Below are 14135 nucleotides of genomic sequence, written 5' to 3' on the forward strand. Positions count from 1 at the left end.
AGTACAATTCAAGATGAGATTTGGGTGGAGAAACAGAGACAAAGCATATCAGATGAATTTGAAAAGGATAGCGTATAGAAATTTTGGATAGCTAAAGAAGTAACAAACTAAGATTCTGTGTAAAAATTAAGATGGTGGGAAAATGAATTCGAATATGTAGCGTGTTTCAAAGAGGAATTTTTGACATTTTGTTTTTGTTTTCAGGGTACTGTCAATTTCATTTTAAATTCTGAGGCTTTGTAATATTGGATTTATCATACACCTGGAGTCAGCCACAACTGTAAATTTTGATCTGAAATTCTTCAGTTAGTATAAAATCCCTAACTGCTTTGAAATTCTGTGTAGTGATAATGCATCATCTGAACGCTTTGCATCCTTTAATGACATAGGTATCTTCTGAATTCTGGCTTTGCGTAACTGTTGTCAACGCTGTAAGAACATCAGCTCGTTTGAGGCTGGGTCTTTGTTCTCTCTGTTTCTGGACCCTTTCCACGCCCTTTCTCCTCTCCCTCACTAGCACAGGAGTTATCTTTCCAATGCAAACCTGGACATGCATTTTCCACTTAGAATACCATCATTACACACATGGGCCCTCAGCTTCCTCAGGGAGCATTAAGTCTTTAATCTTCCAATTCTCACCCTGCACATGAATTGTGAGCCTTATGTAGTAAAGTCACAAACAACTGAGCATTTTTAGAACAGTCGAATGTGCTATTCCCCTATCTGTCTGAATTTATCTTACTCAGTCTTAATTCTCTTTTCACTGGAAAGTTCGTGTATTGTTTTTTGTTTTTTTAATTCACCCCATTACTTCCACAACCCCAGTCTTGACACAATGTTATGGATGTAGAAGATACTTCAGAGTCCAGAAGTTGATCTTAGACATTTAATAATGGTTTCTAAAATTTGCTTTAAAGGAGCTTTTTGCAGGTCTATGGACTAACTTTTGCCAACAATTCCTCGGCTTTTGTTTGATCAAAACTGATTTTTCACTTCTTTTCTAAGATACGGTAAAATAATTTTCTGTACTGAGTGTTTTCTAATATAGTTTATTAGTAGAAAATTTGAGACACAGTAAGGCCAACATATCAGAAAACACCTGCCGTGAAAAGATACTAATATTTTATTACTTTATTAATACTTTATATTATTGATACGATATTTATAACCAGCCAGCATCACATTTGTATAAACTACTTGTCTTCTCTGAGCATTGAAGTTATTTTATTTTATATAAATACAATTATTACTTTATTAAAATAAATAACATTTATTTACTTTATTACTTTTATTACTGAGGCAGGCCATCCCACAGGGTGTAGACCAGAGGTAGGGAGCTCAGGGAAGCACCAGGGTCTGTCAGGAGGCAGAGGGCAAGAGGGAACTGTGGGCAAGGTCCTTTATTGTAGTTTCCATGGGAAGGGATAGGTGCAGCAGGGTAAGCAGGCTTAGGTCTGGCTAACTGGAATAATTATTCCAGTGAGTTCTGGGGCACAGAGGCTGATCCTAGTTGTCTTGTACCTGATTCTGGGATGAATAGGGAAGACAGATCATGGCCCAGAAGAGAGAAAGCTGGATAAATGAAGCAGTTGGGGTGTGGACTCTGGATTGGTTGTTTTATATTTGGAAAGTGTGCTTACCATCTCTAGAAATTGGCTAACTCTGGGAAGAGCAGTCCCTCTAGGGTCAGCAAGGCCCCAGATGTCAAAGCACTGGAGCACAGATATTAAAATACATGGTCAGGATAGAGGGGAAATTGAAGCCATGGCAGCTCCAAGAAATGACACAGGTGGCTGCCATTTCCCCTGCTCCCACCCTCTACAGCTACCAGCCTCCGTTTACTCATAGGGATAATTGATTTTTTCCTCAATATTATATGAATTACTATGAAAAGAGTGCCTAAAAGCAAGTTTCTTATCACTATTTGTAACTAAACTGCTATCTTTATATAGTATCAAAATTTGGACAGAACACTGACAATGATATTTTAAATGGAATTAGAAGGTGAACTGAATAGAGATTTTAAAAATTCCGAAATAAATGTTGGGAATAATTTAAATCAAAAGACATTCTGAGGAGTTTCTTGATGTCTGGTTTCTTTCCTCATCTGTGTAGCATTTACTTAGGATTTATAATCCTAGATAGTCTTTTCGCCAGCAAAAAAACTAGATTTTGTGTGGTCAAAAGTTGTAGAGCTATTTTCAGTAAACAGTGAAGGCGAGAAGGCGAGTCTAATTTATTTGACTTTTTGATTTATAAAAATAAAATGCTTCCACATGGATTTCCTACAAATAGATTATATGCTAATTTTCAGAAATTGTTATTATTTCTGCATTATTGGATATATGAGAGTTATAACCCTGCTTAGAAATAGATCACTCTGATTTTCTGATATCTTGTGGGTAATGAGTGGATGAGAGCGAGGACAGAATATAGGTGTGTGCATGTGTTTGTGTGTATGTGTATGGGGGGTGTATATGTGTGTGAATGTCCATTTTGGGAGGCATAGGATACCTCAGTGGGCTTTTTTGTCTCTTCATGTTGAATAATGTGATATCTAATGCTGTAACTTTAAAAAGTTACTAATATTTTCCTGTGTCTGTTTTTTGTGATTCATTGGGCCAACCAGATGATTAGCCATTTATGGTTTATCATATATACATTTTTATGGAGTAATTCAAAAATTAAAAATAAAATATGTAGGAGTCAATTGATCTTGCCTCTGAAAATCAATAACCATTTCAGATTAGCGTACAATGACTGCTCTAAAAGGTGTTTAAAACTTAGTGACTTGAATCTTAGAATATGCAAGTTCCTCATTAATGCATTTTATGCAAAGGAAATTATATATTCTTTATTTAAACTCATACAGGAGTTCAATGTTTTGGCCTTTGACTTATAAACAAATAACTCCAGTGTAAGTATAATAAAAGCATGTTATGTTTAAACCATTTATTCATATCAGACACTCGTAGTTGTAAGAGTTGTGTAGCCTTAAATCATGTATAAATCTGTACTCTTAGAAAGTAAACTGCACGGTCACAGGCATAGTTTAGAGGGGAAATAATAACACAGTGGAATTCTCCTTTTGCCTTGTTTCAAACCTAAATGATGTTTCAATCAGTTTACAAAGTGTTTATGCTGCCAGGAATCCAAAACGGAACAATCCAAAGCCTGTATCCTAGAAGAGCTTCAAGTCCACAGGAAAAATCACGCCCAAAAGAAGATAACTTCAATATAATATGAGAAGTAAAATGATAAAAGTATGCAAGGAACTAGGGGACAATAGACCAAGGCTGTTTCACACAGGCAGGCTTTCTAGTGGTGAGGCTTACCTGAGGCTCAGAAGATGCCTAAAAGTAAACTAGAACAAGAAAAATGGCTGCTCATTGAAGAAAGTGAGCATAGCCCGAGGAAAGGTGCTATGGGAAGTTTGCGAGGAATTCAATCTGTTTACCATCACGAGCACGTAAAAAGAAAGATGGCACTAAAAATGAGCCTGGACGGGAAGGCAAGAGCTATATCATTGAGGGTGGTATAGGCCACACTGAAGAACCTGGCTTTTGATCTTTTTTGGAAAGAGTTTATTTCAAAAAGGTCTTTCCAGCTTCTGTGTGATGGTTTTAAGACGGGAGAGTTCCCTGGACCCCTTCACGGGACTTGCAACAGGGGTGTGGCTCCATTGCTCGCTCAAGCCCCTTTTGGGAGGAGGAGCATGCAGGTGAGCTGGGGCGAGCGCTTTTGGGCCCTGGCTCCACGGCAGTGTCTAGGGGTGTTACAGTGCTCTTTTAGCGTTGCCATCTGTGGATGGTTAAGTGTTAACCAGTTCAGTGGAGAGTCAGGGTGACAGCCTTTTATACCCTGTCCTCTTGATACACAGGTCCTTGTCTGGCATTCAGGAAGAATCAGGTCACATGGACTTGAAGGATGGTGAACGCAGGGATTTTACTGAGTGATGGAGGTGGCTCTCAGCGGGATGGATGGGGAGCTGGAAAGGAGAGGGAGTGGGAAGATGATCTTCCCCTGGAGTTCAACCACCCCACGGCCATTCTCCTATCTGACTGTCCCCTGCCAAACTCCTCTTCATGTACAGACGCTTCCTCTCTTCTCTCCTTCTCTGCTGTGCCGCTCTTCTGTTCTACTGCTTGTCTGTTCATGGAGCCTGGGGTTTGGGGTTTTTATGAGTATAGGATGGGGAGCACGGCAGGCCAGGGTGGTTTTGAAAAAAGCAACAATTGGGCAGGAAAACAGGATAACTGTTCTCATTTAGCACCACGGTTTGCAGGCTTGAGGGCGGAGCCTTTGCCGGGGAACCACCCTCTTGTCTCCTGTTCATATCAGTTGGATTTAAGAGAAATAAGACCAAAGGATGGGAATTGGTCACTTAACAATGTTAATACAATAGGCAACATGTGAGGTAATGGTAGGCTCATGATAGTACATATAAAAGTAAACTATGAGTTTTAAAAATATCAAAGTGAAATATCAAATCGAAATATCAAATTTCAATTAACAATCATTGCACCTCAAATGAACTCATTGGCTATATGATACTGCCACTGCACAAAGCTCTATGTTTCACAGGTCTTGGAAGTCGCTAAATGTAGGTAGGCAAAAAGAAAAAAAAAAAAAAAAGAAGAAGCTCAAGAAAGTTCCAGATCTCTGGCTTGAGTGACTGTGTAGTGGATATAATAAAAGTAGTGGGGCCCAGAGAAAGAATTATATGTTGAGCAGGTAGAGTGAGATATGCCTGTGGAATATCCATGTGGATCAGCCTTCCAAGTTACTGGATTGGAATCTAAATGGTATGCAGAAATGAAATCAGCGTCCTTTGATATTGTTGTCATTGTCCTAGGGGATATCAAGCACTGAAGGGGAAAGCAACATATTTTAAGCAGAAATATTGCACAAACTGTGAGACGCTGGCCTTCAGGAAAGAAGAGCCTTGAGGTTTTTTGTTTTGTTCCATTTTCCCCAAAGCAGAAGTGATTTCTATTTGTGAAATATATATGATTTACAAAATTTAAAGTTCCAAATTTACTAGTTATTAGTTTATTTTTATAAAAGAAGTCTTTAATTTTGTTTCCTTTTTTCTCTAAAAATCTATATAATTTTTTACCTTTATTGAATTATTATAAAATTGAAAAATAAAAATTGTATATATTTGAGATATATGATTCCACAACTCTGTGATATTCTCCCCAAATATCAATAATGCAGTCTAGTCCTAAGAAAATGTCAGGCAAATCCAAACTGAGAAAGATTCTACAAAGCACCTGGCTGGTGCTCTTCTAGAGGGTCAAAGTTATGAAAGACAAGGAAAGAATTGGAAACTGTTGCAGATTGGAAGTGACTAGGGAGGCATCATAACTAAATGCAATCTGAGATCCTGGATTGAATCCTAGAACAGCAACAAAAAAGTATTAGTGAAGCCCTGGTGAAGTCCAAGAATAATCTGTATTTGAGTGAATGCCACTTTACTTAAGTTAGTATTTTCATTTTGACAAATGTGCCAGGTTATATAAAATGTTAATATTAGAGGAAGCTGGGTGGAACATGTGAGAATTCTATCTTTCCAACTACCTTTTCAGCTTTTCTCTAAATCTAAAATTTTTCCAAAATAAAAAGTTTGTGAAAATAAAAACAAAACTTCCACCACAATTTTTATTGAAGAAGTTGGACATTTAAATAATGGTACCTTTTTAGCTAATCGAAATCCTGTTTTAGAAAACAAAATTATGAAATAAGGTTTAAAAAATGTACAGTAACAAAAATCAAACACAAACTATATACAGTATTATCCATATGTGTGTCTATGTACATACGTAAAGATTCTTTATATGCAATTTAAAATAATCACAAATAGTATATTATCATTGGTTATTTCAGTAAAAAATGAAATAATGCCTTTTAAATTTTTTTCTTTAAACCTTTTTGTTTCTTTCGGATCCCCTATAAAAGTAACTGAAAACATTTGTTGGGGAAACGGTATTAAAAGTAACTCTTGAATACTTATTTGTTGGTATGCTATATTTACATACTTTTTAATTTTTTCAAATAAGTAGACTACAGTTTCAAATTATATATTCTTTTATAAGTGTCTTTTATTAAGATTAATAAAACATTTTAATTAAACCATGCAATTTCCCTGTACTATAAATATTATATCACCCCAAACTCAAATTATTAGTGTACATTTTGGACCATGACTAAATGAAATGAAATTCTCCCTCTCTCTCTCCCACTGTCTTTATTATTCTCCCTTCCTCCCTCATATATATATATATATGAATTATTCCATACCTTATATAGTTGGATAGATATTTAAGTAAATATGTAAAATGTAGGATATGCACCAATTAAGTACCCATTAACACTGGTGATTTTTCGTGGTTGGGATTCACTCTCTACTTTCTATATTTCTGTGTTGCTTAATTTCTTTTGATCAATAGACATAGTTTGTAATAAAATATATAGCAAAGATATCTTTTAGAATTAAAATATCAAATAAACTTAAAATTTTAATATTAAAATGTTTATATGGTAAACACTTCTTCAAATTATCTTATTCAAAGTTAGAAAGTGAAGACTAAGGAACAATAAAATGTTTTTGAAAAAGCGTTTTCTACCATGATGATTTGATGAATTGGGCATATTACCAGCTTGCTGAGCTATTGTTAGGAACAAAATTGTGGAAACACTATGATTTTGCATTCACTTTTTGACTAGCCATTATTGTTCAGATTGCTTAAACAGTTCAACCATACATATTTAATCACCGCATAGAAAACTTAATTCTAGGGAGTGATAAGCAATCAGGATAATAGAAGAAAAAAGTGGCTTGTCCCCAAATAAGCACAGCGCGTTATTCGATATCAAATGAAATTTTAATCTATTTTTGTAGGAAACAGAGCTAAACTGTGATGGATGTTCTTTACATTGTTGTAGAATATTCCAGACTTTTTAAAAAGTACGTGGTATGTGTTAAAGTGTAAATATCATAGATTATTTCTAGAAATTTTATAATTTTCAAGCCAGCTCTGAGCTTATATCCACAAGAGGATGTGCTGATATTTTGGAAGCATTTAACCCATTCATAGAATAACAACTTTTAAATTTTGTTTTAGATAGGTGGATAGATAGGTGGGAAAATATGTTGAAACTTTTTGTTTTTCTTTGTAGGGAATCTAGGTTACAGAGCATTTTGTTTCCCAGCTGACCCTGACTACTTACCATTTGTAAAGTGAGACTTGGTCTACATGAATAGCTTTCCTTCCTGTTTTTATTAATATCTTAGGATTGTTTGAAAAAAATAAGCCATCTTCATCTTTCCTGTCACATTTTCTCATTGCTCTAAAAGTAAGACAGGAATGCATTAACATTTGCATAAATCATTATTCTGTACCTAGAACTAAATGTGTTTTGATTTAGAAGAAAGTATAGAGGAGGCGATTCTTGTTCCCTGAGTAAAAGCTCAGGGAACGTTTACTTCCTGAGAGATGAATTAGAAATATTTTATGTCAATTAAAATATGCTAAAGGTGTATAAAACAATGATGTGTCTATTATTTAACTGTCACTGATAGGAAATTGACTGCAAAATTACTGTCTAGAGTTCAGAATTTACTCTCATCTGTTTTTCTTTTATTCACTTTTCAAGACAAAAAGTATCTATCAACTGCTGGATTATAAGTTCTCCTTTATTTCTCATTGCACGTGATAAAGATATTGCCATTGAAATTCAGCTGTGACAGTATATATGATTAAGCTAAAGTTTAATTGGCTTTGCAGTGTTAGCAGAAGCCAAAATTAAACGGTTGATTTTTTCCCTCGTATTAAAATAAACCTCTGTGATTCACAGTCTCAGAGAACAGAATTCTGTTCATTAAGAAAGTCTTTTTATGGGCAATAAAGAGCTGATTATAAGAATTAAAATTTAAAGTTTAAGGTCATATTGTTTCTGAATGTTTTATAATGTAACATTGTACAAACTTATTTAAAAGCATAAATATTTGAGATACTAGCATAGATATTTTCAAAGTATGTGAAAGCCATCAATGATTTGAAAGGCATGCTTAGATTTCATTTTATTCGAAGTAACTGTATGCACAACAATTCACTTTATAGAATTAAGTAAACTCAACACAAAAAAGGAGTGGATGTGGTTCTGGCAGCCCTGCATCTCTACTGTGGCCCCCACAGGAATTTATCTGGTGGTATGCTCCACTTACAAGGCAAACCAAAGTGTTCCTTGTGGTGACTGGAGTAAACAAGTGCCAGAGAACTAGGACATGAAATGAGAAAATATTTCTCTGACAGGCTTTAAACTGGCTATTATTTTTCTCCAATGTCTCCCTCTGGAGTTCTTTAGCCAGACCTTGCCCAAAACCTAGAGGCTAGCTTTGTCCAGACTTGTAATTCTAAAGTTATTAGAGCTGTTCCGTTTGACTAGGCTTTCTATGATTTAAAAATGAAAAGCTTACAGAAATAGTCTATTGAAAAGATTTTTAACAGTGAAGATTTGATCATGGTAACGAAGCTTCTATTTGAACTCAATATTTTATTTGAATGGTTACATTGCATTTTGAATCATTCTATGAATTGAGAATGCATTGACCTATAGTGCCTACTAAATAATATCATCTCATTTTTATTTCTGGTGTGAAATAAATAGTAGTTATCAAACGAATCCTCACAATCACATATTTCTGATCATATTTCCCATTTTTTAAAAAGATTACATACTTTCCTTATTTTAATCTATTCTCCTGAAACTAAAATTAGAGCTGCTGTAGTCATACGCTGGATATTTGTTCTTTAAACTCATATATGGATAAGTGAAGATATCTGTGTCCAATGTAGTGAAAAAACAAACAATGGTGCCCAATTCTCCATTCCAAATGCAAGGAGGTAATAAGAAATTTGAGACACACTGATTCCTAAGAATAAATGTTAAGAAGTTTCTGAAAATTCAATTGGTTGTAAACTCTGAATACTACAACAAGGTTTACTAAAATTGTGGTGAAATATAAAAACCATTAAAAAAAAGAGAATAGCATAAAAGATTACATTCCAAGTGCCTTCATTCTTACATCAAAGAAAACAACTTTTTGAATAAAATATATACTTAAAAATCATGAAGTATTATCATTAAGGAATCAAACATTTAAGTCTCATAATCTGTTCGAGATTTAAAAATTTTACGATTTTGGACTAAACTCTAGATTCCTAAGTTAAGATTTGAAGCATATAACCCATTGAATTTATATTACTAATTTTGTGATTAAAGTAAAATGTTCAACTGACAGAGCTTTTATGAGCATTTTTATCATTACTCTCCATAAAACCTCCTTTAAAACAAACACAGTAAATCAAAAGAAGGAATAGAAGAAAAACAGAGGACTGTCAATTTCTCAAGAAAAACACTTATTTAATTCTCATTTATTCTTTGCAGACACCTGTTGGAAGTGGATGGTAACATACATGGCTGAACTAATGTGTTATTTTGTTTGTTTGTTTTAGGGGCTGATGTTATCAACTTTGATGGCCATGTTGTATTACCATATAGATTCAGAAACAAGAAGATGAAAACACTGAAAGATGTCATTGCCTTGAAATTTAAGACGTCTGAAAGTGAAGGAGTAATCTTGCACGGAGAAGGACAGCAAGGAGATTACATTACCTTGGAACTGAAAAAAGCCAAGCTGGTCCTCAGTTTAAACTTAGGTGTGTTCTGACTGTCAGTTCTATTCTTTCCATTATGGATGTTCCCATTAGGAATATGTTCATGTTGCTCAATTCTTTAAAATGTAAATTATAAAAAGAGCTCATGTTATATTTCAATTCATACTTAATCTATAACGGTAGGTATATAATGAAACACCTAGTCATTCAAAAAATATTTATTAAACACCTCTACTATAGAAGTTACTATACTAGTCTTTGGCCTACAGCAAGGAACAAATAGACAAGATCCTTAAGCTCATTAAGTTCATGACCTAACGGAGGAATCAGACCATATAGCATTTATTATTCTTATTTTAAAACAACTAAGCAAAAATGAATGTCTTCAAATAATATATATTATGAACCAGTTGAACAGATTAATATGATAAGGGGACTAGGTTAATATGTCCTGTTCAAAGGCAACAGGGTTAATATTAGAATGTGTAGTGAAGAAAGACTGCTCTGGGGAGAAAATATTTAAGATGAGATCAGAGTGATGAAAAGGAATTAGCCATGAAAACATGAGAGAAAGAAGATTACATAGGAAGAGAACATGGAAGACCAAAAGCACGCTCAAGGAGCAGGAAGGATGCCGCTGTGCATAAATGCTGTGAGTTATTAAGACAAAAGATGAAGTCCAAGAGGTGGAAATTGCCCAAATCCTGTGGGATCCTGCAGGGCATGACAAATTGTTTAGATATTATTTTTAAGAATAGGAAGCTGTTGGAAGGCATTAAACTGTATGGCTTTATCATCTTATTTTTATCAAGTGCATTGAGACTTCTATAAGAAGAATGACTTGTGTAGATATGAGAGTCGCAGCAGAACTTCTGCATAGTTTGGGTGAGAGATAGTACTGCTTGTATGAGGTGGTTATCAGGGGAGATGCAGAGAAATATGTCAATTAAGGAAATAATTTTAGTGGTACATTCAGCATGACTTGTGATGGGTTGGATATAGCCTAAGAAGAAAAGAGTAAAAATAAAGAATGAGCCCTAGGATTTGGGCTTGAGCACCAAATGGACATTAGTGCCATTTTCAGAAATAGAGAAGACTTTAGGAGGAATTCTAGAGATCAGTTTGGACATGGTTAATTTGAGCTGCTTATGAAACATCTAAGTAGAACTTTCTATTATGGAAGTTGATATATGAGACTGAGAGAGGAAGACTAAAATGGAGACTAAGTAGTTGTGAATATTGAGTAGGAGAAAATGAAGAAAGTGTAGTAGCACAGAAATCAAGGAAACAAAAGAGGTTGTCAACTGTTGAATTCATCTGAATGTCATGTAAGATGAAGACAGAGAGGCAAATATTGGGCTTAACAACATGGAGGTTACTGTTAATTTCTACTCCGTGGAATAGAAAAGACAAATTTTATAGGTAAAAAAAAGAATGAAAGGCGTTAAGTAAATATTTTGACTAACTAGAGAGGAAGAACAGTTAGTCAGTTAACTGTTAACTAGAAAGAAAGAACATAGAGAAATGAAATGTTGGCTGCTGAAAGATCTGAACTCAAGTTACTGTTTTATGTGGGGTTGTTGTTGTTTCTATTTATTTATTTATTTACTTATTTTTGAGTCAGAGTCTCACCCTGTCACCCAGGCTGGAGTGCAGTGGCATGATCTCTGCTCACTGCCACCTCCGCCTCCCAGGCTTAAGTGATACTCCTGCCTCAGCCTCCCGAGTAGCTGGGATTACAGGCACCTACCACCATGCCCGGTTAATTTTTGTATTTTTAGTAGAGATGGGGTTTCACCATGTTGGCCAGGTTGTTTTCAAACTCGTGACCTCAAATGATCCACCTGCCTTGGCCTTCCAAAGTGCTGGGATTACAAGCCACCGTGCCTGGCCCTGTTGTTGTTTTTAAATGGACAAGACCAATGTATATTTGTATGTTGATGATGTAGCTAGGATTTACTTAAAGCTAAAGTGAAGATCTGCAAGATTGGTACTGGCATTCAAAATTACAGTTTAGGCAAAGTAATGGTAACTTTTTCTTTTTTTTTTTAATTTGAGTTCATGAATGCATGTGCAGGATGTACAACTTTGTTACATAGGTAGACGTGTGCTGTGACGGTTGTCTGCACAGATCATCCCATCACCTACGTATTAAGGCTAGCATCCATTAGCTATTATTCTTGATGCTTTGCCTCCTCACCACCTAACCCTCTGACAGACCCCATGTGTGTTGTTCCTCTCTATGTGTCCATGTGTTCTCATCATTCAGTTCTCACTTATAAGTGAGAACATGTGGTATTTGGCTTTCTGTTCCTGCATTAGTTTGCTGAGGACAATAGCCTCCAGCTCCATCCATGTGCCCGCAAAGGACAGGATCTCATTCCTTTTTATGGCTGCATAGTATTCCATGGTGTATATGTACCACATTTTCTTTACCCAGTCTATCATTGATGGGCATTTAGGTTGATTTCATGTCTTTGCTATTGTGAATAGTGCTGCAATGAACATATGTGTGCATGTATCTTTATGATAGAATAACTTATATTCCTTTGGGTTTATATCCAGTAATGGGATTGCTGGGTCAAATGGTATTTCTGCCTCTAGGTCTTTGAGGAATCTTCACACTGTCTTCCACAATGATTGAACTAATTTTCCCTCCCACCAACAGCATAAAAGCTTTCCTTTTTCTCTGCAGCATCACCAGCATCTGTTGTTTTTTGACTTTTTAATAATAGTCATTTTGACTGGTGTGAGATGGTATCTCATTGCAGTTTTGATTTGCATTTCTCTAATGATCAGTGATGTAGAGCTTTTTTTTCATGTTTGTTGGCCACATGTATATCTTCTTTTGAGAATTGTCTGTTCATGTCCTCTGCCCACATTTTTATGGGGTTGTTTTTGTCTTGTAAATTTAAGTTCCTTGCAGAAGCTAGATATTAGACCTTTGTCAGATGGATAGATTGCAAAATTTGTTTCTCATTCTGTAGGTTGTCTGTTCACTCTGATGACAGTTTCTTTTACTGTGCAGAAGCACTTCAGTTTAATTATATCCCATCTGTCAATTTCTGCTTTTGTTGCAATTGCTTTTGGTATCTCCATCGTGAAATCTTTGCCTGTGCCCATGTCCTGAGTGGAATTGCCTAGATAGTCTTCTAAGGTTTTTAGAGTTTTGGGTTTTAAATTAAAGTCTTTAATTCATTTTGAATTGATTTTTTTTTGTACAGTGTAAGGAAGGGGTCCAGTTTCAATTTTCTGCATATGACTAGCCAGTTCTTCCAGCACCATTTATTCAATGAGGAATCCTTTTCCCATCGCTTGTTTTTGTCAGGTTTGTTGAAGATCAGATGGTTATAGGTGTATGGTCTTATTTCTGAGTTCTGTACTCTGTCCCATTGGTCTATGTGTCTGTTCATATCAGTACCATGCTGTTTTGGTTACTGTAGCCTTGCAGTAGAGTTTGAAGTTGGGAAGTGTGATGCCTCCAGCTTTGTTCTTTTTTCTTAGGATTGTGTTGGCCATTGGACTCTTTTTTGGTTCCATGTGAAGTTTTAAATAGTTTTTAAAAATTCTCTGAAGAATTGTCAGTGGTAGTTTAATGGGAATAATATTGAATCTATGTATTGTTTTGGGCAATATGGCCATTTTCATGATGTTGATTATTCCTATTCTGCCTATCCATGAGCATGGAATGTTTTTCCATTTATTTGTGTCATCTCTGATTTCTTTGAGCAGAGGTTTGTAGTTCTTCTTAATAAGGTCCTTCACTTCCCTTCTTAGCTGTATCTTAGGTATTTTATATTATTTTTGGCAATTGTGAATGAGAGTTCATTCATAATTTGACTCTCTGATTGCTTGTTGTTGGCTTATAGGAATGCTTGTGATTTTTACACATTGATTTTGTATCCTGAGACTTTGCTGAAGTTGCTTATCAGCTTAAGAAACTTTTGGGCTGAGATGATGAGGTTTCCTAGTTACAGGATCATGACATCTGCAAAGATAATTTGACTTCCTTTCTTCCTATTTGAATACCCTTTGTTTCTTTCTCTTGCCTGATTGCCCTCGCCAGGATAGCCAATACTGTGTTGAATAGTCACGGTGAGAGAAGGCATCCTTGTTTTGTGACAGGTTTCCATGGAATGCTTCCAGCTTTTCCCCATTCAGTATGATATTGGCTGTGGGTTTGTCATAGATGGCTCTTACTATTTTGAGGTATGTTCCTTCAAAACCTAGTTAACTGAGAGTTTTTAATATAAAGGGATGTTGAATTTTATTCAAGAACTTTTCTGCATCTACTGAGATAATCATGTGGTTTTTGTCTTTAGATCTCTTTGTGTGATTAATCACATTTATTGATTTGTGTATGTTGAACCAACCCTGCATCTCAGGGATGAAGCCTACTTGATTACAGTGAATACCCATTTGGATGTGCTGCTGGATTCAGTTTGCCATAAC

The 14135-nt window shown here is 35.4% G+C and overlaps 1 protein-coding gene across 1 annotated transcript in view; it reads left to right on the plus strand.

Moving 5' to 3' along the window:
* Positions 1–14135, plus strand: part of CNTNAP2 (contactin associated protein 2) — a 2292243-nt gene that overhangs the window by 980708 nt on the left and 1297400 nt on the right. The window contains exon 5 of the mRNA XM_019031540.4: positions 9522–9725. Coding sequence (XP_018887085.3) covers positions 9522–9725 — 204 coding nt within the window. The remainder of the gene's footprint in view (positions 1–9521; positions 9726–14135) is intronic.

This window comes from Gorilla gorilla, chromosome 6 (assembly GCF_029281585.2).
Source record: "Gorilla gorilla gorilla isolate KB3781 chromosome 6, NHGRI_mGorGor1-v2.1_pri, whole genome shotgun sequence".
NCBI lineage: Eukaryota > Metazoa > Chordata > Mammalia > Primates > Hominidae > Gorilla > Gorilla gorilla.